Genomic DNA, 27,011 nt, shown 5'->3' on the forward strand with positions numbered 1-27,011 from the left:
ACTGCAGTCATGTAATTAAAAGAGGCTTACTCCTTGAAAGAAAAGCTATGACCAACCTAGATAGCATATTAAAAAGCAGAGACATTGCTTTGCCAACAAAGGTCCATCTAGTCAGAGCTATGGTTTTTCCAGTAGTCATGTATGGATGTGAGAGTTGGACTATAAAGATAGCTGAGCACCGAAGAATCGATGCTTTTGGACTGTGGTGTTGGTGAAGACTCTTGAGAGTCCCTTGGACTGCAAAGAGATCCAACCATTCCATCCTAAAGGAGATCAGTCCTGAGTGTTCATTTGAAGGGCTGATGTTGAAGCTGAAACTTCAATACTTTGGTCACCTGATTGGAAGAACTGACTCATAAGAAAAGACTCTGATGCTGGGAAAGATTGAGGGCAGGAGGAGAAGGGGACGGCAGAGGATGAGACGGTTGGATGGCATCACCAACTCAATGGACATGAGTTTGAGTAAACTCCGGGAGTTGGTGATGGACAGGGAGGCCTGTTGTGCTGCAGTCCATAGGGTCGCAAAGAGTCACACGACTGAGCGACTGAACTGAACTGAACTGAACTGAAGGGTTAAAATTTCCCTCTAAGTCAGTTCAGGTTTAATTGAATTTTAGTCAATTCAAGACTAAAAATATTCATGTCCTGTGACCTTGTTAACCTATTTCTGGGATACTATCCACAAGAAATAAGTAGAAGATGAAAAGAATTAGCCAGTAGATAAAAAGTTTATACACAAAGATAAAAACACACTGCATACTTATGATGGTGAAAAAAATAGAAACAAACTTGGATTTCAACAATAGAAGAGTGGTTAAGTAGCTATGACACAGCTGCATGATAGCATATTATGCAGTCATTAGAATCATCTATAAAGAATTTGTAATAACACTGTAAAGTTATTATCATAATGATATGTAAATAATGCAGAATATACACTATGATTTCAATTACTATAAAAACAACTATAGAAAAATTCTAAAAGGAAGTAATTCTAAATAGTAACATTATTTGGTGAAATTTGGATTTCCCCCTTCCATTCCACTTTTTTGTGTTTTCCGTATTTCCTGCAATATCCGTATCTATTTTTTATAGTTAGGGAAAATAAAGATACAGACTAACAATACACTGTTAACTAATACTTGGTTGTATATAATTAGTCTTTCATTCCATGTCATTTAAAAAATTATTTATTTTTGGCTGTACTGGGTCTGCATTGCTACCTGTAGGTTTCTCTAGTTGAGGTGAGGAGGAGCTACTGTCTAGCTGTGTGCTGGCTCCTCTTTGGGGTGGCTTCTCTGGTTGTGGAGTACAGGCTCTAGGGCACACGGGCTTCAGTAGTCGTGGCAAGTGGGCTCTGGAGCAGAGGCTCATTGTTGTGGCACATGAGCTTAGTTGTGCCACTAAGATGTGTGCACTGTGGCATGTGGCAGGGGATTCCCAACCACTGGACCACCAGAGAAGTCCCCCATTTTATTGTTTACTTGACATTTTAAAAATATCAAAGTATAAAGCCATTTAAAATATGTGATCTAGATATATAAAGTGAAAATTAATGTTTCAAATAGATGCTTTATTGCAGTTTATGTCTCACAGGTAAAGTATTGATGGAAGGGAACCAGTGCATTGCTTCCGTGGTTTCCAGTCATCTAAGCCCCTGGACTAAACCAATATCCTTCAGCCCACATGTGACAGAGTTACCAAGAAAACGAAGACGGAGTGATTCAGACCCATCGCAGTAAGTGAGTTTGTTCCTGTAACCCCAGGAAATCTTCAACCCTAGCGAGAAAAGAAAAATATTACTTTTTAAACAAATTAAAACCTTTAGTTTCTTTTTTTTTTTTATTGAAGTGTAGTTGATTTATAATTTTGTGTTAGTGTCTGGTGTATAGCCAAGTGATTCAGTTATACAGATACATGTATATTCTTTTCTATTATGGTTTAATATATGGATGTTAAATACTTGTGCTGACCTGTACAATAGGACCTTGTTGTTTATCCATTCTAGATTGTCTATAATAGTTTGCATCTGCTAGTCCCAAATTCTCAATTCACACCCCCTCCTTGGCAACTGCAAGTCTATTCTCTATGGCTGTGAGTCTATTTCTGTTTTGTAGATAGGTTCACTTGTGTCATATTTACACTCCACATATAAGTGATATCATGTGGTATTTGTCCTTTTCTTTATGACTTAGTTTGCTAGTATGATCATCACTAGGTCCATCCATGTATCAGCAGAATGCATTATTTCATCCTTTTTTATCCCTGAGTAATATTCTAGTGTGTGTGTGTGTGTGTGTGTGTGTGTATCTTCTTTAGAAAAAGATTACTTTTAAATTATTATTTTAAATTACATGATAATTAAAAATTTGGACAGGGTAGATTATTTTTTCACCCAGCTGCTACCTCTGTCATTGACTGATCCAACTCTTAAGGTTATTAGCTATCCAGGAAGGTCAATTGGGATCTGAAAGACATAGGAACTTGAGGTTAATTTGATTAACAGTTAAGGTCACAGCAAGATATTTGCCTTCCTAATTGAAATACTTAACCTTGAGGAAAACATCTTGCATGTTTGGCTGAAAATAATCACAACTTGCTTCTTGATTTACTCATCGTTTATGTAACAACCAACCCTTGGTTATCTGTGGCAACTTTAATCAATTAAAGCTCTTGTTTTCCATGTTTATTAAGCTAAGTAGATAATAAAATCAGTGTTGAGAATACTCTCTATCTCCTTGTTCATTTGTTGCCTAATGCAGCTTGCAGTTTCAAATATTCTCTAATGATCTCCCCAAACATAGGGTTTTTATAGTGAAAATAATAGGGCAAGATAAATATAACAATCAAGAGCGATTCATTTTAAGCTGGTACTTTCTCTACATGAACGTGAAAGTTGATGACCATTCTCCATCATGAATGATGGGAAAAGTCCTGAGAAGGGGACAAGATGAGGATGTAATGAAATATCCAACTCTTTTTAACTCAGTTCTTCCTAGTACACTTTATAATTTAGCTTCAGTTTCCAAGATGGCAGAATCATCTTGGAACTGTAAGGACCTGTAAGGTCCAACTGTAAGGACCAACTGTAAGGACCAACACACTTCCCAAGCCACATGTAAATGTATATAAAGATTGTATACATAAAAGTGTATAAAGATTATATACTGTTTTTGATTGTATTCTTAGTCTCTTCCAATAAAGTGGATGATTATAAATAACTGCAGTTGACCAAGTGACAGTCTACCTAGAACTGTTTGCTGTTCCACATCCTTAATTATCAGGTGGTAGTCCCTTTCCCTGGTGGCTCTGGGCTTCCCAGGTGGTCCTAGTGGTAAAAGAACCTGCCTGCCAGTGCAGGAGAGGTAAGAGATGCAGGTTCGATCCCTGGGTCAGGAAGATCCCTGGAGAAGGAAATGGCAACCCACTCCAGTATTCTTGGAGCCTGGAGAATCCCATGGACAGAGGGACTGGTGGGCTATGGTCCATAGCATTGCAGAGTCAGATATGACTAGAGAGACTTAGCATGCATGCAGTCCTCATTCACCTTGAGCTAGAAATGACTGTTCGTCCTTTTTATTTTTTTCTTTTTTCTTTAGAATCTTAAGTACCATTGTTCTTTCTTAATATTTAAATAAGAATATGACTTTCAAGTGAGAACTAGAGTCACACAATAGAACTTGCATCACACATGTCCCATGGGGGCCATGGTTGAGACCTTACAGTGGTTTTAAGAGTGATTGGAAAAATGAGGGCAGTGACAAGGGAAATACTAGAAATATAATTTCAATATCAGGTCAGTTCAGTCACTCAGTCGTGTTTGACTCTTTGCCTCCTCATGGGCTGCAGCATGCCAGGCTTCCCTGTCCATCAGCAATGCTGGGAGGTTGCTCAAATTCATGTCCATTGAGTTGGTGATGCCATCCAACCGATTTATCCTCTGTTGTCCCCTTCTCCTCCTACCTTCAATCTTTACCAGCATCAAGGTCTTTTCTTTTTTTTTCCCATTTATTTTTATTCATTGGAGGCTAATTACTTTACAATATTGTAGTGGTTTTTGCCATACATTGACATGAATCAGCCATGGATTTACATGTGTTCCCCATCCCAATCCCCACTCCTGCCTCCCTCTCCATCCCATCCCTCTGGGTCTTCCCAGTGCACCAACCCTGAGCACCCGTCTCATGCATCCAACCTGGGCTGGTGATCCCTTTCACCCTTGATAGTATACTTGTTTCAATGCTGTTCCCTCTGAACATCCCACCCTCACCTTCTCCCACAGAGTCTAAAAGTCTGTTCTGTACATCTGTGTCTCTTTTTCTGTTTTGCATATAGGGTTATCATTACCATCTTTTAAAATTCCATATATATGCGTTAGTATACTGTATTGGTCTTTATCTTTCTGGCTTACTTCACTCTGTATAATGGGCTCCAGTTTCATCCATCTCATTAGAACTGATTCAAATGAATTGTCTTAATGGCTGAGTAATATTCCATGGTGTATATGTACCACAGCTTTCTTATCCATTCGTCTGCTGATGGGCATCTAGGTTGCTTCCATGTCCTGGCTATTATAAACAGTGCTGCAATGAACATTGGGGTACACTTGTCTCTTTCAGATCTGGTTTCTCAAGGTCTTTTCTAATGAGTCAGTTCTTCATATCAAGTGGCCAAAGTATTGGAGTTTCAGCTTCAGCATCAGTCTTTCTAATGAATATTCAGGGTGGATTTCCTTTAGGATTGACTGGTTTGATCTCCTGTCCAAGGGACTCTCAAGAGTCTTCTCCAACACCATGGTTCAAAAGCATCAATTCTTTGGCACTCAGCTTTCTTTTGTGGTCCAACTCTCACATCCATGCATGACTACTGGAAAAAACCATAGCTTTGACTATATGAACCTTTGTCAGCAAAGTCTCTGCTTTTTAATATATTGTCTAAGTTTATCATAGCTTTTCTTCCAAAGAATAAGCATCTTATTAATTTCATGGCTGCAGTCACCATCTACATTGATTTTGGAGCCCTAGAAAATATAGTGACAATATACTGACAGATAATGGCTTTCTGGCAGAAGGCAACCATAAAGATTATTTATTACACACATTTTAGAAAATGAAGCAGCTACAACTCAGAAACATCAAGTACCTCGCCCAACATTATCCAACTAGTTGGAATGCCTAATTGTCAGTGTAGTGGTTTCCTGTTTACACCCTACTTCCTGTCTCTCTGCAGCTGGACTGGGGAGGGTGTTTCTAGCACATGAAGACAGCCATGCTGTCCAATTTTCCAGCATATCTGGTAGGGATGACCCAAGGCCTCCTCCCTTCCAGGTCAGGAATCATGAAAGAAAAAATGGTGGAAAAACTGTCTCAGAATCCCTTTACCTGTCTCCTTTCAACAAGGGTAGAAATGTCACCATCCAGTTGCAGCAGGTAAATACTGGACTCTCACGTGACGTAATTCCTACTTGAATAGCACATAGAGTGGGCCTCAGAAAGTGAGTGTTCACCCCCTGATTTGCTCATTATCTATCCCAGAACTTCTCCACTCTGCCCCCAATTCTTCTTTCATCTCACCATTTTCCATTCTAATGAAATAAGGGATGTCAAAGTGCTTTAGGAATTTTACAAAGTACTGACTGTGCGGCATCCTTCCCAGAGACTCAGGGCATGAGGTTGATTTCATTGGTGGAGCCTCCAAACGCTGGATATTTTTAAACAGAAGAGAATGTGCGAGAAGTTTCACCCTTTCTGCAGCACTGTTGGATTTGAATGGAGAACTGCTTCTTTAAAAGGGTCATTGATGAAGATTCCTTGGAATGCAATCATTAAACATTTATTGAGTATCTACAATGTGATATCTACATTAAACATTTATTGAGGATCTACAATATATCTACTGCATGTTGCCGTCCATGGGGTTGCAAAGAGTCAGACACGACTGAGCGACTGAATTGAATTGAACAATGTGATACCCAGTAGACGAGTAGATAAGGCACAAGAAATTTGTACAAATGGGAAAGATACAAAGAATTATTACATATCATGATAATTTCCATAAGAGGGACCCTCGGTATTATGGCAGCAAGACAAGTTGGGTGTTTAAATAATAATGAGATCAGAAGTGAAGAACAGCTTCCTGGACATGTTGACGGCAGCTAAGTTTTGAGTGAAAAATGGGGATGAGCCATTCGGAGCAGAAGTAGAGAAGGCAGTAGGAACAGCTGTGCAGAAGCACGGAGTATGAAGCAGCGCACTGCTGATCAGCAAACAAGTAATTGTCAGAGTAGAGCAGAGGACACGCCAGGAGGTGGTGAGCTGTGAGACTTGAGGGATAGACTTGGACTAGGTTATGAATGTCTGCTGAACTAAAGAAAACTGAGAAATGAAAGTGTTAGTCGCTCAGTCGTGTCCAACTCTTTGCAACCCCATGGCCTGTAGCCACCAGGCTCCTCTGTCCATGGAATTCTCCGGGCGAGAATACTGGAGAGGGTTGCCATTCCCTTCTCCAGGACATCTTCCCACCTGAGGGATCGAACCCGGGTCTCCTGCATTGCAGGCAGATTCTTTACTGTCTGAGCCATCAGGAAAGCCTGAAAAGTGTCTTAAATGCAATAAGGAAAATGGAGGGATTTTGAGAACTTGATCAGATTACGTGTTTAAAACTTTTGTTTACCTTTGCACTTTTAAAAAAGCTTTTTTATTGTAGTAAAATATATGTGACATAAAATTTAACATTTTAACCACTTTTAAGTGTACAGTTCAGTGGCATTAATTACATTCACAATGTTGTACAATCATTAGCACTGTCTGTTTCTAAAACTTCTCCACCACCCCAGTCAGAAACACTGTACCCATGAAACAGTAGTTCTCCCTTCCTTTCCCTGGCCCCTGGTAACCTCTCGCCTACTTTCTAGCTCTGAGAATTTGCCTATTCTAGATATGTCATCTAAGTGGAATCATACAATATTTGTCCTTTTATCTCTGGCTTATTTCACTTAGTGTAGTGTTTTTAAGTTTCACCTTCACTGTAGCGATGTAGCAGAACTTCATTCTTTCTTTATGGCTGAATCATATTCCATTGTATATATATGCCACATTCTATTTATCCATTCATATTTTGGTGGCATTTGGGTTGTTCCCCCTTTTTGGCTGTTGTGAATAATACTGCTATGAACATTGGTGCACAAGTGTCTGAGTCTCTGCTTTCAATTTCAGTTCTTTTGATTATATACCTACAAGTCAAATTGCTGGGTCAGATGGTAATTCTATGTTTAGTGTTTGAGGAACCACCAAACTGTTTTCCACAGTACCTTCACCATTTTACATTCCCACCAGAAATGTGTGAGGGATCCAATTTCTGCATACCCTTGCTGACACTTGTTATTTTCCATTAAAAAAAAAGCTACCCTAGTAAGTGTGAAGTGGTACAGATTTATATTTTTAAAGGAGCACTCAGGAAACAGTATGGAGGATGGGCTGAAGGAGGAAAATCCATCAGGCAGAGAAAACAGCGGAGAGACGGTTGCTAGGGAATGGGTTTTCTGAGCACTGGTCCAAGAGAGTAGCCTGGCCAGGAAGGGCCTGGAGAGGGAGGGGCATATTATGACACATTAGAAGACAGAAGCTCTAAGATTTCATTCTTGTTCATAGGAAGAGTAGGAATTTAAGAAGCATCCAAATTTTCTGACTTGGACCTGGATGGAGGATGATATTTCATTCACTGATATTGAGGGGAAGATGATGAATTCAGTTTTGGCTACAAGGAGAATGTGACATATATGGGAATCTTTAAGTAGGCAGTTGGATATAAGGGTCTGGAACTCAGGGTTGAGGCATGGCCTGGAGATGGAGATTCAGACACCATTAACGTATAAAGAACAAGAGCGGTGACTGGCATGGATGCAGGTGTGGGTGCAGGAAAGATGGGGGAGGCTTAGGGAGGAGGGGCGCCTACCCAGAATGTGCGGAGATGGGGCTGGAAAATGAGCACGGCATCTCAGAAGGGAAAGGAAGAGAGTTTCAAAAAGGAGAAAGGCATGGAAAGCAGCAAATCGGAGGAGTGTTTTGACTGTATTTTCTTCCAGTTTCATTTGTTTTTGCTTGATTTATGAGGAGAGCCTACATTTCATTCAAAATGCAGTGAAAGTAGTTTTCAAGGAAACTCCACTGTGTTTTGAAAAAGTTATATTACTTAGTATAAGAAGCTACACTAAGAAAATGCATCTAAGTAATGTGAATATTATTAATATCAGTGAGCTTATTAAAATTCATAAGTAAAAATATCTTTACTATAGACCAAATGCCAGCATGGAGAAGACATACAAAGAGCAAATTTACTAATTGTCCAGGTTCATGTTGCAAAGGAATGAAGTGTTTAACTAATGAGATCGTGCCTTTTTTCTGTTCTGCACAGGACCGTTAAAGTGTATTTTGATTTCTTAAGTACAGTAGATTTGGATTTCATCAAGGAGGCAAATTTAGTCAGTGAGTTAATTTGCTAAGATATGTATAATCAAAGCAAAAGCATGATTTAAAACAGTTTAAACTTTACCTTTTGAAATTGAAGTAATATATATCTATATATGGGGCTTCCCTGGTGGCTCAGCGGTAAAGAATCTGCCTGCAATGCAGGAAACCCGGGTTCGATCCTTGGGTCAGGAAGATCCCCTGGATGGGGCATGGCAACCCACTCCAGTATTCTTGCCTGGAGAATCCCATGGACAGAGGAGCCTGGCGGGCTGCAGTCCATAGGGTCGCCCAGAGCCAGACAGGACTGAAGCAACTAAGCAGCAGCATATCTATATATGGGGATTCCCAGCTGGCTCAGTGGTAAAGAATCCATTTGCCAATGCAGGAGACAGGGGTTCAATCCATGGATCTGAAAAATCCCCTGGAGAAGGAAATGGTAAGCCACTCCAGTATTCTTGCCTGGGAAATCCCATGGACAGAGGAGTCTGGTGGGCTACAGTCCATCGGGTTGCAAAGAGTAGGACATAACTAAGCAACTGAGCACACATGCATATATGTATATAATTCCAGGTCATTAGGAAGAAACTCATTCATCCTGTATCATTATTTTTTACTTTAGTCCTTAGATGTGAAGTCAGGCAGAAAAGAGGAAAAAAAAAACTGACTTAATCTAACACTCTCTATTGCTTCAAAAAGGCTGTTTGTTTTTACACCAGAGAGCAGGTTGATGATGATAGAGGCATAGAGGAAGGCACATGAGCCTACATAGAATAAGCTTCATTGGCCTCCTGTTAGGTCCATGACCTCGAGCAGTAACCTTATTGGGCCTCAATTCCTTCATCTGTAAAATGGGGAGAGTAATAACTACATGGAAATCAGTCCTGAATATTCCTTGGAAGGACTGATGTTGAAGCTGAAACTCCAATACTTTGGCCACCTGATGTGAACTGACTCATTGGAAAAGACCCTGATGCTGGGAATGATTGAAGGCAGGAGGAGAAGGGGACGACAGAGAATGAGATGGTTGGATGGCATCACTGACTCAATGGACATGAGATTGAGTAAATTCCAGGAGTTGGTGATGGACAGGGAGGCCTGTTGTGCTGCAGTCCATGGGGTCTCAAAGAGTCGGACATGACTGAGCGACTGAACTGAACTGAACTGAATAACTGCATGATTCTTAAAGCTGTCAGAATCAAATAACACATGTGAAAATACTTTTGCTAAAGTGTCATCAAAGCTATTTATTTAGACAGTGATAAGGGAAAACATCCTTTGATTAAGCTTTTATCTTAGTGGTCCTTTTTTGTTTGGAACATTTATATTCCTCTCTTCATAAATTTTATTGTCTTCTATAAACAGCATGTATTGTCTTTTTAAAGCAGAAAAATATTATTGAAACCTCAAATAAAATACATCATATGAATAAAATAGTTCACAGGTAGGTCAAACTCTTTTCAAGTCTAGAAAATTATCATTGTTGAGTCTTCTAAAAGAGGGAATCTTGGCAACATGAGTCAGAAGCCTTAAAGTAATTATCCATACATTGTACATCTGAAGGTTTATCCTGGACTTTCCTGGTGGCTCAGACAGTAAAGAATCTGCCTGCAATGTGGGAGAACGGAGTTCCATCCCTGGATTGGGAAGATACCTCAGAGAAGGGAATGGCTACACACTCCAGTATTCTTGCCTGGAGAATCCCATGGACAGAGGATCCTGGCAGGCTACAATGCATGGTCACCAAGAGTCGGATAAGACTGAGTGACTAACAACATTTTATCCTAAGAGGATAATCGAAGATGCATGCACCACGGTGGTATTAGGCACACTATTTATAATATTGAAAAATTAGAATATTGAGATATCTAGTAATAGAAAATTATTAAATAAATTATAGCATAGCTAACCAATGGGCCACTATTTAGTCATTAAAAATTATGTTCTTTAAGAATTTTGAAGCTAGGAGAAAATATTTATGTTATAGTGTTAAGTGAATCAGACAAGACATGAAAAATTTTACACTGTCATCTGAATTTTGTTTTATATATTTATATCAATATATACACAATATAGAACACAAATCTGTCTAAATAGCCTCCATGCTCCACAACTCCCCCCCGCCCCCCATGACTAAGTTAAATAGTCAAAGCTGTTTTTGTATGTATCTAGATACATGTCTGGGCTTCCCAGGTGACTCAGTAATAAAGAATCCACCTGCCAATGCAGGAGACTCAAGAGATGCAGGTTCGATCCCTGGGTCAGTGACATCCCCCTGGAGAAGGTCGTGGCAACCCACTCCAGTATTCTTGCCTGGAGAATCTCATGGACGGAAGAACCTGGTGGGCTACAGTCCATGGCGTCACAAAGAATCGGACACGACTGAGCAGCTAAGCACACACACAGATGCATGTCTACGAAAGACATGGAGGGGAGACCCGTTAAAATGTCGATTGTGGTTATTTCCAGATGAGATTATGGAAGCTTTGCTGTGAATTTTTAAAATGCCCTTTCAAAAATTAATGCACTTGGGAGTATATATTTTAAAACACATATTTGAAGAAAAGACTACTCAGCCTGCATGATTTTTTAACGTGGAAAGTATTTTATCACCATCACTTTGGTAGTGGTCTGGTGACTACATTCTGAATGAATAAATACACTGCCACATATGTACATGTATGTAAGTATATATATATAAAAATATTTATACACACATATATACATTTAGAATATTCTGCTAAGGCATATACTAATGTGAAAATTAATATTATTGGCAAGTAATCAGTTTCCAGTTTTTTTAATTATTTCTTATTGTCTAGATGAATTTTCAGACAAAATTAAAGGTCTTAGAGTTTTAATAAGTTTTCAGGCTATGTAATAGAGCTATTACAACATTTTTGGCTAAGCCACCCATTGTTTTAAAAATAGCTATTTTATTTAATGTTATTTCTGTGAATATACTCCTTTTCAAGATTGGCATGGCATAATTTCTAAACAGAGCAGCAATTATTATTCACTGTTGCTTCACATAGTTATTGTTACCTGATGGAGATGAGGTACATGTCAGCTTTGGTACAAGAGCAGCTCACCCAGACAATAATAATCGTTTCAATTAGGAGCTCAGGGTAGCATGTATAACTAAAGACTTAATAGGAATTAGGATGGCTGAACTTAATCTCACATTTATTTCTCAAGAATTACTGAAGATCGGTTTCATGTAGTTTGATACTTTATCTTGCTTTTTTGAAGAAAGGAAGATGGTGAACAACAAGTAAAAATGAAGTCCTTTGGGTACAATGAACCATTGAGAGGGTATATGGTGGGTGGGGAAGGTCACTTATGCAGACCATTAGCTGAAACAAACAGTGAGGTCAAGATAGAATAGGTTGAGGAATATTAGGTTTTTCTCATATGTTCTGCTCTGAGATGTAGTGATCATCATATACCTTGTACCTTTTTTCTTTATCTACTTGGATAACATTTTGGCTTATATGTCTTTAAATTTTTCTTAGAATAGCTATTTATTAAAAATAACTATTATTTCCTTGAAACACTAGAGAAAACCTAATTCATCCAATAAGCAAATCAGAATTACTTACAAGGAGCTTCTGATTATTAGGAATCCATCGTCATAAACTCTGTCAATTGTTTCATTATGTTCTTTCAACATCAACAAATATTTTTCTACCTCTGGCAACATGGCCAGATCTCAATTTTGCTTTTTCTCCATTTATTCTTTTTTTTTTTTTTTTTTTAATAAGACTTCATGAAACACTGACATGGTTCAAAGTGACAGTAGCTGCTCACAGGATTAAGAGCCAGAGCCCTGATAAATTATTAAGCAGAAAACTGTCCTCTGGGTAGATATACCTTTCTTTCACAAAATTCTCCAAGAAATCTTTTCAAGTGCACCCCCTTCAAGTAAAGTACCTTATTCAAAAACTGGCTATCTCACCTTCCTCTCTGTTTCCTAGCTCCCAGCATCACCATTCCTTATTCCCAACTGATGAGAACTGTTCTCATCAGTTCTCATCTCCCTCAAATCCTGGCTGTAAGAGAAGACACTTCTTCTGCTGTATGTTCCTGGAATCAGGCAGTTCTGTCTACTGCTACTGTCTGTGTTAATGGGTAATACTGTTAGAAAGAAGATGTGAACATTCTTCACCTTAGAGGATAACTATTACATTTTTAAAACATAAATCTTTAATATAAAAATTGTTCTTGAATAGACCATAGTATCCCCTGTATCGATCACAGACTTGTCATGGTGGAGGTACTTGCATAACTCAATGAAACTATGAACCATGCTATGCAGGGCCACCCAAGACAAATGGGTCATAGTGAAGAATTCTGATGAAACATGGTCCACTGGAGGAGGAAATGGCAACCCACTCCAGTATTCTTGCCTGGAGAACCCCATGAACAGTATGGAAAAACAAAAAGATATGACACCAGAAGATGAGCCCCACAGGTTGGTAGGTGTCCAGTATGCTACTGGGGAAGAGCAGAGGGCAATTACTGATAGTTCCACAAAGAATAAAGCAGTTGGGCCAAGTGGAAACGATGCTCAGTTGTGGATGTGTCTGGTGATAAAAGTCAAGTCTGATGCTATAAATTACAGTATTGCATAGGAATCTGGAATGTTAGGTCCATGAATCAAGGTAAATTGGATGTGGTCAAGCAGGAGATAGCAAGATTGAATGAACACTGACATCTTAGGAATCAGTGAACTAAAAAGGATGAGAACGGGTGGATTTAATTCAGATGATCCTTATATATACTACTATGGGGAAGAGTCGCTTAGAAGAAATGGAGCAGCCCTCATTGTCAACAAAAGTGTCTGAAATGCAATATTTGGATGCAATCTCAGAAACGACAGAATGATCTCAGTTCATTTCCAAGCAAACCATTCATAATCACAGTAATCCAAGTCTATGCCCCAGCAGGAGAGAAGAGAAGTGAAAGGCAAAGGAGAAAAGGAAAGGTGTACTCAATTGAACGCAGAGTTCCAGACAGTAGCAAGGAGAGACAAAAAGACCTTCTTAAGTGAACAATGCAAAGAAATAAGAGGAAAACAACAGAATGGGAAAGACTAGAGATCTCTTTAAGAAAACTGGAGCTATCAAGGGAACATTTCATGCAAGGATGGGCATGATAAAGGACAGAAACAATAAGGACCTAACTTGAGAGTCCCTTGGACTCTCAGGAGCTCAAACCAGTCCATCCTAAAGGAAATCCACCCTGATTATTCATTGGAAGGACTGATGCTGAACCTGAAGCTCCAATACTTTGGCCACCTGATGGGAAGAGCTGATTCATTAGGAAAAAAAAACCCTGATGCTGGGAAAGATTGAAGGCAGGAGAAGAAGGGGGTGACAGAGGGTGAGACGATTAGATAGCATCACTGACTCAATGGACATGAATTTGAACAAACTCTGGGAGATAGTGGAGGACAGAGGAGTCTGATGTGCTGTAGTCTCTCTCACTTAAGTCGCTAAGTCCAACTCTTGTGACCCCAAGGACTGTAGCCTGCCAGACTCCTGTCCATGGATTCTCCAGGCAAGGATACTGGAGTGGGTTGCCATTTCCTTCTCTAGGAGATCTTCCCAACCCAGGAATCTCCTGCATTGCAGGCAGATTCTTTACCAACTGAGCTATGAGGGAAGCCCATGCTATAGTCTATGGGGTTGCAAAGAGTTGGACACAACTTAGTGACTAAACAACAATAACAGCAGACCGTAGCGTGAGTGAAAGTGAAATTCGTTCAGTCGTGTCCGACTCTTTGTGAATCCATGGACTGTAGCCTGCCAGGCATCTCCATCCGTGGCATTTTCCAGGCAGGAATACTGGAGTGGGTAGCCTTTCCCTTCTCCAGTGGATCTTCCCAAGCCAGGAATGGAATGGGAGTCTCCTGCATTGCAGGCAGATTCTTTACCAACTGAGCAATCAGGGAAGCCCTATATGTTTCACAGATGATAAAATGTTGGGGTGGGTGTATATCTTTGATTTCAAGAATTAGGTTATTCTACTTTTGACATTTTACTGTGAACATTTGTCTGTTTTTCCTACAATGCACAGATCATGGCAATTCCAGACTTTCTATATAAGAAAAGTTTGGGGAAGGGGAAAAATAGGAGATTTGTCCTGATCTATTTTTAGAGACTTTAGATGAAGGAGTGAAAGGAAGGGGAGAAGCACTGATGGAGCTAACAACCCCCCCCCCGCCCCCCAAAAAAGACCTGGCTAATGCCTGGAACAAAGTACATGCTTTGGGATGAACGGGATGGCATTCAAAGTAGTAGTTATCCATTCATATATGCATTCATGTATGCTAAGTACATCCATTTATGTATGGATGAATGAATGCATGCATGAGCCAACTTTATTTTTGAAGCTGCAGAACCCTTTGCTTAATGAATTTTTAACAGCAGCTCTATCATACCCCACCCCCACTCCAGGAGTCCCTTCATTTCTGCTTTCTTCCACATGACTCCCAAGACCCTTTCCGAAGTTTCAGACTTTGGGGAGCACAGTCTGAGGATCAATTTGCTTGCTCCTAGTTATCTACATTTAATTTGAATGCGGCTTCCCTGATGGCTCAGAGGGTAAAGCGTCTGCCTGCAATGCAGGAGACCCGGGTTCAATCCCTGGGTTGGGAAGATCCCCAGGAGAAGGAAATGGAAACCCACTCTGGTACTCTTGCCTGGAAAATCCGATGGATGAAGCCTGGTAGGCTATGGTCCATGGGGTCACAGAGTTGGACACGAGTAAGCAACTTCACTTTCACTTTCACTTTAATTTGAATGCCATCCTGTTCATCCCAAAGCATGGACTTTATTCCAGGCATTAGCCAAAGGTGAATGGTTTTTTTTTGGGGGGGGCAGCTACGGGGGGGGGGGTTGTTAGCTCCATCAGTGCTTCTCCCCTTCCTCCCACTCCTTCATCTAAAGTCTCTAATAATAGATCAGGACAAATCTCCTATTTTTCCCCTTTCCCATTAGATTGACTTACCCCAAACTTTTCTTATATAGAAACCCTGGAGTTGCCATGATCTGTATGTTGTAGGAGAAACAGACAAATATTCACAGTAAAATGTCAAAAGTAGAATAACCTAATTCTTTAAATCAAAGATATACACCCACCCCTCACATCACCTGTGAAACATGTCTTATCATCAGTGTTATCTTCCTATTAATTGAGAGCATTTTTCTGTCGTGGTGATGCACTAGATAATGGTGCATCTTACAGCTGATGGTGTCTTAGATTTGATGAAATATGGTAGTGGTATGTTTGATGAAACAAAGTACTGAGGTGGCTTTGAGAGGGATGTTAAAGAGAGCTTCCCAGAAGAATAAGTCACCTGGGTTTTGAAGACGGACTAGGAATTTTTTCCAGGAACATAGGGAGGAAGGACATTCTAATCCTAGAAGAGTGCAAGACATAGAGGACATGTGAGCTGACTTTGTGTGTTGGAGGATAGCAAGTTATCTGGCGTTGCTGCTCTACAACATCCGGACCTGTAGGGGGAAGGAACGGAGAAGTGAAACCAGAGATGAAGGCATGAGCCAGGTTGTGAGAACACTGGGATGTCATTAGGGAGTCTGGACTTTCCTCTTTGGCAGTGAAAATGCATGCTATCATCCCTTATGCAATGGGATTAGATGATTTTATTTTAAAACAATAATTCTGGAGGTCTTGGGTAGGATAGAGTAGATAAGGAAGATACTTGAAGAAGTAGTAATATCAATTTCAAAGGCTTTTAGGGGTTGTGCAATGAGTATCATGGAGCTTCCCAGGTGGCACTGTTGTAAAAAATCCATCTGACAGTGCAGAAGACATGGGTTCTATGCCTGGGTCAGGAAGATCCCCTGGATAAGGAAATGGCTACCCATTTCAGTATTCTTGCTTGGAGTAGTCCTTAAACAGAGGAGCCTGGCAGGCCACAGTCCATGGGGTCGCAAAGAGTTGGACACAACTGAATGACTAACACTAAGACAGTAACAGGTAGATGGAGAGAAGCAAAAGACACCTTTAAGAAATAATTTTGAAACAAGAATTTATAGGAGTTTGTGATTATTTGGTTCTTCCAGATGAAGAAGAATAAAGGGTCTAGCATGAGTCCAGTGGTGTCACCAATCAAGATAAGCCCTATAAAAAGAAAAGGAGTAATCAGGGCTGGCAGAGGAAGAATTAAAATGAGGCCAGTTGCAAAGAATGCATTCAGTTTGGGATTTGTTGAGTTTTAGGGTGCTTTGAATCACTGATGTGCATCCTTCTAGTTCTGGAGGTCTGGAATTGGATGAGGTATGAATGAGATAGGGATTAAATGGTTAAGTAGCTTATGAGTTGCTGTAAAGCCTTCTGAGAGAATGCAGTCTCTCAGGGTTAAGCTTTAGGGTGAAAAAAGAGTAAGGGATCTCAGGGTACCAGTACTGAAGGACAGAGGAAGAGCTGAGGCAGGAGGATGGCGGAGCAGAAGCCAATGAAGAATGAAAAATGGCACCAGTGTCCAATTCAAGGCAGGGAACAGCTGGGGTTGCATAATATGAGGATGACTTCTGCTAGAGTGGTTTTAGTGGAGTGGGGGCTATGGGAGGTTGCTTTAATAGATGGAGAGACGCCTGGGAGATGGAAGGTTGAGTGAGACAATAGCCTCAGGAAGCTGGCCAAGGAGGGAAGAGGGAAAGGGGAAAAAAATCACTAGATTTAGGGAAAATGCTTTTTTTCCCCCTAAAGGGAAGAGACTTGAGCCCATTTATTGACCCATAGAAGGAGCCGTGAAAGAGAGTGAGTTCAAGATGGTGGTAACTGTTCAAGTGAAGACCAGAGAAGTTAGCTTTGAATAGAAGGCAACCCATCTCTTTCTCAGGGGCTTCCTGGGTGGTGCAGTGGTGAAGAGTTTGCCTGCCAATGCAGGAGATGCGGGAGACTCGGGTTTGATCGCCCGGTTGGGAAGATCCCTGCAGAAAGCATGGCCACCCACTCCAGTATTCTTGCCTGGGAAATCCCATGGACAGAGGAGTCTGGTGGGCTACAGTCCATCGGGTTGCAAAGAGTAGGACATAACTAAGCAACTGAGCACACATGCATATATGTATATAATTCCAGGTCATTAGGAAGAAACTCATTCATCCTGTATCATTATTTTTTACTTTAGTCCTTAGATGTGAAGTCAGGCAGAAAAGAGGAAAAAAAACTGACTTAATCTAACACTCTCTATTGCTTCAAAAAGGCTGTTTGTTTTTACACCAGAGAGCAGGTTGATGATGATAGAGGCAGAGAGGAAGGCACATGAGCCTACATAGAATAAGCTTCATTGGCCTCCTGTTAGGTCCATGACCTCGAGCAGTAACCTTATTGGGCCTCAATTCCTTCATCTGTAAAATGGGGAGAGTAATAACTACATGGAAATCAGTCCTGAATATTCCTTGGAAGGACTGATGTTGAAGCTGAAACTCCAATACTTTGGCCACCTGATGTGAACTGACTCATTGGAAAAGACCCTGATGCTGGGAATGATTGAAGGCAGGAGGAGAAGGGGACGACAGAGAATGAGATGGTTGGATGGCATCACTGACTCAATGGACATGAGATTGAGTAAATTCCAGGAGTTGGTGATGGACAGGGAGGCCTGTTGTGCTGCAGTCCATGGGGTCTCAAAGAGTCGGACATGACTGAGCGACTGAACTGAACTGAACTGAATAACTGCATGATTCTTAAAGCTGTCAGAATCAAATAACACATGTGAAAATACTTTTGCTAAAGTGTCATCAAAGCTATTTATTTAGACAGTGATAAGGGAAAACATCCTTTGATTAAGCTTTTATCTTAGTGGTCCTTTTTTGTTTGGAACATTTATATTCCTCTCTTCATAAATTTTATTGTCTTCTATAAACAGCATGTATTGTCTTTTTAAAGCAGAAAAATATTATTGAAACCTCAAATAAAATACATCATATGAATAAAATAGTTCACAGGTAGGTCAAACTCTTTTCAAGTCTAGAAAATTATCATTGTTGAGTCTTCTAAAAGAGGGAATCTTGGCAACATGAGTCAGAAGCCTTAAAGTAATTATCCATACATTGTACATCTGAAGGTTTATCCTGGACTTTCCTGGTGGCTCAGACAGTAAAGAATCTGCCTGCAATGTGGGAGAACGGAGTTCCATCCCTGGATTGGGAAGATACCTCAGAGAAGGGAATGGCTACACACTCCAGTATTCTTGCCTGGAGAATCCCATGGACAGAGGATCCTGGCAGGCTACAATGCATGGTCACCAAGAGTCGGATAAGACTGAGTGACTAACAACATTTTATCCTAAGAGGATAATCGAAGATGCATGCACCACGGTGGTATTAGGCACACTATTTATAATATTGAAAAATTAGAATATTGAGATATCTAGTAATATAAAATTATTAAATAAATTATAGCATAGCTAACCAATGGGCCACTATTTAGTCATTAAAAATTATGTTCTTTAAGAATTTTGAAGCTAGGAGAAAATATTTATGTTATAGTGTTAAGTGAATCAGACAAGACATGAAAAATTTTACACTGTCATCTGAATTTTGTTTTATATATTTATATCAATATATACACAATATAGAACACAAATCTGTCTAAATAGCCTCCATGCTCCACAACTCCCCCCCGCCCCCCATGACTAAGTTAAATAGTCAAAGCTGTTTTTGTATGTATCTAGATACATGTCTGGGCTTCCCAGGTGACTCAGTAATAAAGAATCCACCTGCCAATGCAGGAGACTCAAGAGATGCAGGTTCGATCCCTGGGTCAGTGACATCCCCCTGGAGAAGGTCGTGGCAACCCACTCCAGTATTCTTGCCTGGAGAATCTCATGGACGGAAGAACCTGGTGGGCTACAGTCCATGGCGTCACAAAGAATCGGACACGACTGAGCAGCTAAGCACACACACAGATGCATGTCTACGAAAGACATGGAGGGGAGACCCGTTAAAATGTCGATTGTGGTTATTTCCAGATGAGATTATGGAAGCTTTGCCGTGAATTTTTAAAATGCCCTTTCAAAAATTAATGCACTTGGGAGTATATATTTTAAAACACATATTTGAAGAAAAGACTACTCAGCCTGCATGATTTTTTAACGTGGAAAGTATTTTATCACCATCACTTTGGTAGTGGTCTGGTGACTACATTCTGAATGAATAAATACACTGCCACATATGTACATGTATGTAAGTATATATATATAAAAATATTTATACACACATATATACATTTAGAATATTCTGCTAAGGCATATACTAATGTGAAAATTAATATTATTGGCAAGTAATCAGTTTCCAGTTTTTTTAATTATTTCTTATTGTCTAGATGAATTTTCAGACAAAATTAAAGGTCTTAGAGTTTTAATAAGTTTTCAGGCTATGTAATAGAGCTATTACAACATTTTTGGCTAAGCCACCCATTGTTTTAAAAATAGCTATTTTATTTAATGTTATTTCTGTGAATATACTCCTTTTCAAGATTGGCATGGCATAATTTCTAAACAGAGCAGCAATTATTATTCACTGTTGCTTCACATAGTTATTGTTACCTGATGGAGATGAGGTACATGTCAGCTTTGGTACAAGAGCAGCTCACCCAGACAATAATAATCGTTTCAATTAGGAGCTCAGGGTAGCATGTATAACTAAAGACTTAATAGGAATTAGGATGGCTGAACTTAATCTCACATTTATTTCTCAAGAATTACTGAAGATCGGTTTCATGTAGTTTGATACTTTATCTTGCTTTTTTGAAGAAAGGAAGATGGTGAACAACAAGTAAAAATGAAGTCCTTTGGGTACAATGAACCATTGAGAGGGTATATGGTGGGTGGGGAAGGTCACTTATGCAGACCATTAGCTGAAACAAACAGTGAGGTCAAGATAGAATAGATTGAGGAATATTAGGTTTTTCTCATATGTTCTGCTCTGAGATGTAGTGATCATCATATACCTTGTACCTTTTTTCTTTATCTACTTGGATAACATTTTGGCTTATATGTCTTTAAATTTTTCTTAGAATAGCTATTTATTAAAAATAACTATTATTTCCTTGAAACACTAGAGAAAACCTAATTCATCCAATAAGCAAATCAGAATTACTTACAAGGAGCTTCTGATTATTAGGAATCCATCGTCATAAACTCTGTCAATTGTTTCATTATGTTCTTTCAACATCAACAAATATTTTTCTACCTCTGGCAACATGGCCAGATCTCAATTTTGCTTTTTCTCCATTTATTCTTTTTTTTTTTTTTTTTTTAATAAGACTTCATGAAACACTGACATGGTTCAAAGTGACAGTAGCTGCTCACAGGATTAAGAGCCAGAGCCCTGATAAATTATTAAGCAGAAAACTGTCCTCTGGGTAGATATACCTTTCTTTCACAAAATTCTCCAAGAAATCTTTTCAAGTGCACCCCCTTCAAGTAAAGTACCTTATTCAAAAACTGGCTATCTCACCTTCCTCTCTGTTTCCTAGCTCCCAGCATCACCATTCCTTATTCCCAACTGATGAGAACTGTTCTCATCAGTTCTCATCTCCCTCAAATCCTGGCTGTAAGAGAAGACACTTCTTCTGCTGTATGTTCCTGGAATCAGGCAGTTCTGTCTACTGCTACTGTCTGTGTTAATGGGTAATACTGTTAGAAAGAAGATGTGAACATTCTTCACCTTAGAGGATAACTATTACATTTTTAAAACATAAATCTTTAATATAAAAATTGTTCTTGAATAGACCATAGTATCCCCTGTATCGATCACAGACTTGTCATGGTGGAGGTACTTGCATAACTCAATGAAACTATGAACCATGCTATGCAGGGCCACCCAAGACAAATGGGTCATAGTGAAGAATTCTGATGAAACATGGTCCACTGGAGGAGGAAATGGCAACCCACTCCAGTATTCTTGCCTGGAGAACCCCATGAACAGTATGGAAAAACAAAAAGATATGACACCAGAAGATGAGCCCCACAGGTTGGTAGGTGTCCAGTATGCTACTGGGGAAGAGCAGAGGGCAATTACTGATAGTTCCACAAAGAATAAAGCAGTTGGGCCAAGTGGAAACGATGCTCAGTTGTGGATGTGTCTGGTGATAAAAGTCAAGTCTGATGCTATAAATTACAGTATTGCATAGGAATCTGGAATGTTAGGTCCATGAATCAAGGTAAATTGGATGTGGTCAAGCAGGAGATAGCAAGATTGAATGAACACTGACATCTTAGGAATCAGTGAACTAAAAAGGATGAGAACGGGTGGATTTAATTCAGATGATCCTTATATATACTACTATGGGGAAGAGTCGCTTAGAAGAAATGGAGCAGCCCTCATTGTCAACAAAAGTGTCTGAAATGCAATATTTGGATGCAATCTCAGAAACGACAGAATGATCTCAGTTCATTTCCAAGCAAACCATTCATAATCACAGTAATCCAAGTCTATGCCCCAGCAGGAGAGAAGAGAAGTGAAAGGCAAAGGAGAAAAGGAAAGGTGTACTCAATTGAACGCAGAGTTCCAGACAGTAGCAAGGAGAGACAAAAAGACCTTCTTAAGTGAACAATGCAAAGAAATAAGAGGAAAACAACAGAATGGGAAAGACTAGAGATCTCTTTAAGAAAACTGGAGCTATCAAGGGAACATTTCATGCAAGGATGGGCATGATAAAGGACAGAAACAATAAGGACCTAACTTGAGAGTCCCTTGGACTCTCAGGAGCTCAAACCAGTCCATCCTAAAGGAAATCCACCCTGATTATTCATTGGAAGGACTGATGCTGAACCTGAAGCTCCAATACTTTGGCCACCTGATGGGAAGAGCTGATTCATTAGGAAAAAAAAACCCTGATGCTGGGAAAGATTGAAGGCAGGAGAAGAAGGGGGTGACAGAGGGTGAGACGATTAGATAGCATCACTGACTCAATGGACATGAATTTGAACAAACTCTGGGAGATAGTGGAGGACAGAGGAGTCTGATGTGCTGTAGTCTCTCTCACTTAAGTCGCTAAGTCCAACTCTTGTGACCCCAAGGACTGTAGCCTGCCAGACTCCTGTCCATGGATTCTCCAGGCAAGGATACTGGAGTGGGTTGCCATTTCCTTCTCTAGGAGATCTTCCCAACCCAGGAATCTCCTGCATTGCAGGCAGATTCTTTACCAACTGAGCTATGAGGGAAGCCCATGCTATAGTCTATGGGGTTGCAAAGAGTTGGACACAACTTAGTGACTAAACAACAATAACAGCAGACCGTAGCGTGAGTGAAAGTGAAATTCGTTCAGTCGTGTCCGACTCTTTGTGAATCCATGGACTGTAGCCTGCCAGGCATCTCCATCCGTGGCATTTTCCAGGCAGGAATACTGGAGTGGGTAGCCTTTCCCTTCTCCAGTGGATCTTCCCAAGCCAGGAATGGAATGGGAGTCTCCTGCATTGCAGGCAGATTCTTTACCAACTGAGCAATCAGGGAAGCCCTATATGTTTCACAGATGATAAAATGTTGGGGTGGGTGTATATCTTTGATTTCAAGAATTAGGTTATTCTACTTTTGACATTTTACTGTGAACATTTGTCTGTTTTTCCTACAATGCACAGATCATGGCAATTCCAGACTTTCTATATAAGAAAAGTTTGGGGAAGGGGAAAAATAGGAGATTTGTCCTGATCTATTTTTAGAGACTTTAGATGAAGGAGTGAAAGGAAGGGGAGAAGCACTGATGGAGCTAACAACCCCCCCCCCCCGCCCCCCAAAAAAGACCTGGCTAATGCCTGGAACAAAGTACATGCTTTGGGATGAACGGGATGGCATTCAAAGTAGTAGTTATCCATTCATATATGCATTCATGTATGCTAAGTACATCCATTTATGTATGGATGAATGAATGCATGCATGAGCCAACTTTATTTTTGAAGCTGCAGAACCCTTTGCTTAATGAATTTTTAACAGCAGCTCTATCATACCCCACCCCCACTCCAGGAGTCCCTTCATTTCTGCTTTCTTCCACATGACTCCCAAGACCCTTTCCGAAGTTTCAGACTTTGGGGAGCACAGTCTGAGGATCAATTTGCTTGCTCCTAGTTATCTACATTTAATTTGAATGCAGCTTCCCTGATGGCTCAGAGGGTAAAGCGTCTGCCTGCAATGCAGGAGACCCGGGTTCAATCCCTGGGTTGGGAAGATCCCCAGGAGAAGGAAATGGAAACCCACTCTGGTACTCTTGCCTGGAAAATCCGATGGATGAAGCCTGGTAGGCTATGGTCCATGGGGTCACAGAGTTGGACACGAGTAAGCAACTTCACTTTCACTTTCACTTTAATTTGAATGCCATCCTGTTCATCCCAAAGCATGGACTTTATTCCAGGCATTAGCCAAAGGTGAATGGTTTTTTTTTGGGGGGGGCAGCTACGGGGGGGGTTGTTAGCTCCATCAGTGCTTCTCCCCTTCCTCCCACTCCTTCATCTAAAGTCTCTAATAATAGATCAGGACAAATCTCCTATTTTTCCCCTTTCCCATTAGATTGACTTACCCCAAACTTTTCTTATATAGAAACCCTGGAGTTGCCATGATCTGTATGTTGTAGGAGAAACAGACAAATATTCACAGTAAAATGTCAAAAGTAGAATAACCTAATTCTTTAAATCAAAGATATACACCCACCCCTCACATCACCTGTGAAACATGTCTTATCATCAGTGTTATCTTCCTATTAATTGAGAGCATTTTTCTGTCGTGGTGATGCACTAGATAATGGTGCATCTTACAGCTGATGGTGTCTTAGATTTGATGAAATATGGTAGTGGTATGTTTGATGAAACAAAGTACTGAGGTGGCTTTGAGAGGGATGTTAAAGAGAGCTTCCCAGAAGAATAAGTCACCTGGGTTTTGAAGACGGACTAGGAATTTTTTCCAGGAACATAGGGAGGAAGGACATTCTAATCCTAGAAGAGTGCAAGACATAGAGGACATGTGAGCTGACTTTGTGTGTTGGAGGATAGCAAGTTATCTGGCGTTGCTGCTCTACAACATCCGGACCTGTAGGGGGAAGGAACGGAGAAGTGAAACCAGAGATGAAGGCATGAGCCAGGTTGTGAGAACACTGGGATGTCATTAGGGAGTCTGGACTTTCCTCTTTGGCAGTGGAAATGCATGCTATCATCCCTTATGCAATGGGGTTAGATGATTTTATTTTAAAACAATAATTCTGGAGGTCTTGGGTAGGATAGAGTAGATAAGGAAGATACTTGAAGAAGTAGTAATATCAATTTCAAAGGCTTTCAGGGGTTGTGCAATGAGTATCATGGAGCTTCCCAGGTGGCACTGTTGTAAAAAATCCATCTGACAGTGCAGAAGACATGGGTTCTATGCCTGGGTCAGGAAGATCCCCTGGATAAGGAAATGGCTACCCATTTCAGTATTCTTGCTTGGAGTAGTCCTTAAACAGAGGAGCCTGGCAGGCCACAGTCCATGGGGTCGCAAAGAGTTGGACACAACTGAATGACTAACACTAAGACAGTAACAGGTAGATGGAGAGAAGCAAAAGACACCTTTAAGAAATAATTTTGAAACAAGAATTTATAGGAGTTTGTGATTATTTGGTTCTTCCAGATGAAGAAGAATAAAGGGTCTAGCATGAGTCCAGTGGTGTCACCAATCAAGATAAGCCCTATAAAAAGAAAAGGAGTAATCAGGGCTGGCAGAGGAAGAATTAAAATGAGGCCAGTTGCAAAGAATGCATTCAGTTTGGGATTTGTTGAGTTTTAGGGTGCTTTGAATCACTGATGTGCATCCTTCTAGTTCTGGAGGTCTGGAATTGGATGAGGTATGAATGAGATAGGGATTAAATGGTTAAGTAGCTTATGAGTTGCTGTAAAGCCTTCTGAGAGAATGCAGTCTCTCAGGGTTAAGCTTTAGGGTGAAAAAAGAGTAAGGGATCTCAGGGTACCAGTACTGAAGGACAGAGGAAGAGCTGAGGCAGGAGGATGGCGGAGCAGAAGCCAATGAAGAATGAAAAATGGCACCAGTGTCCAATTCAAGGCAGGGAACAGCTGGGGTTGCATAATATGAGGATGACTTCTGCTAGAGTGGTTTTAGTGGAGTGGGGGCTATGGGAGGTTGCTTTAATAGATGGAGAGACGCCTGGGAGATGGAAGGTTGAGTGAGACAATAGCCTCAGGAAGCTGGCCAATGAGGGAAGAGGGAAAGGGGAAAAAAATCACTAGATTTAGGGAAAATGCTTTTTTTCCCCCTAAAGGGAAGAGACTTGAGCCCATTTATTGACCCATAGAAGGAGCCGTGAAAGAGAGTGAGTTCAAGATGCTGGTAACTGTTCAAGTGAAGACCAGAGAAGTTAGCTTTGAATAGAAGGCAACCCATCTCTTTCTCAGGGGCTTCCTGGGTGGTGCAGTGGTGAAGAGTTTGCCTGCCAATGTAGGAGATGCGGGAGACTCGGGTTTGATCGCCCGGTTGGGAAGATCCCTGCAGAAAGCATGGCCACCCACTCCAGTATTCTTGCCTGGGAAATCCCGTGGACAGAGGAGCCCAGCAGGCTACAGTCCATGGGGTCACAAAGAGTTAGGCATGACTGTGCACACACACACATCTCTTCCTCTAAGAGGGAAGTGGAAAAAAAAATCCACCTCAGCTCTCATGTGCTAAGTCACTTCAGTCGTGTTCGATCCTATGTCCGACTTCAGTCATGTGACCCTATGGGCCATGGCTTGCCAGGCTCCTCTGTCCATGGGATTCTCCAGGCAAGAATACTGGAGTGGGAAATCTTATTTCTTACAGATTTCAGGGAATAAGGTCAGAAGGGAAGGAGCAAGGGTAGTGGGGGCAGGAGGTGGAGGCTGGTAAAAACAGTGTGAACAATGCCACTCCTGTCCCAGCCGGTCCTGCCTCATCCCTGAATGCCATCTGCAGGGTCAAGGTCAGGAGGAAGAAGAGCGGGAGCTTGCCGGCCCCACCCGTGCTTCTGCTAGTGCCTCTGGGGTCCCTGAGTGTCTGCTGAATGCTAAATATAACAGAGGCGCTTTCTCCTTCTTAGAGAAGCTCATAGCCAAACTGAAAAGCGGAGGAGAGATAAAATGAACAACCTGATTGGAAAACTGTCTACGATGATCCCTCAGTGCAGTCCCATGGCCCGGAAACTGGATAAACTGACAGTTTTAAGAATGGCTGTTCAACACTTGAGATCTTTAAAAGGTGAGTTGGAAGATGGCCTCCGCACTCGGGTTTGTGAACAAGTCTCCCCTGTAATTGAGGTCCCTGGTTTGTTGTTCTTGGCTACTGAGATTTTATACTCATGAGTCTTTCAGCTTTATGGGTATTCATTTTGATGCTCATCCATATTCCATAGGTGGAGAAAGTACTAATTTGGATGTCAGAAAAGTTGGTTTCACTAAACACTTCATCTTAGGTTTACTATGTGAACCTGAAAGGTCTTCACATTTCTTCTTGTCTTCCCAGGTATAATATTAAGGTGATGATACCTGTCATGCATACCTAGTTTAGAAGTTCTGAAATA

General features: G+C 40.7%; 1 protein-coding gene across 1 annotated transcript in view; it reads left to right on the forward strand.

Moving 5' to 3' along the window:
- Positions 1 to 1,681: 1,681 nt before the first annotated feature.
- Positions 1,682 to 27,011, forward strand: part of ARNTL2 (aryl hydrocarbon receptor nuclear translocator like 2) — a 66,375-nt gene continuing 41,045 nt past the window's right edge. The window contains exons 1-2 of the mRNA XM_043441306.1: positions 1,682 to 1,738; positions 26,534 to 26,689. Of these exons, the coding sequence (XP_043297241.1) occupies positions 26,572 to 26,689 (118 nt within the window). The 5' untranslated portion in view covers positions 1,682 to 1,738; positions 26,534 to 26,571. The remainder of the gene's footprint in view (positions 1,739 to 26,533; positions 26,690 to 27,011) is intronic.

Source organism: Cervus canadensis, chromosome 21, assembly GCF_019320065.1.
Source record: "Cervus canadensis isolate Bull #8, Minnesota chromosome 21, ASM1932006v1, whole genome shotgun sequence".
Classification (NCBI taxonomy): domain Eukaryota; kingdom Metazoa; phylum Chordata; class Mammalia; order Artiodactyla; family Cervidae; genus Cervus; species Cervus canadensis.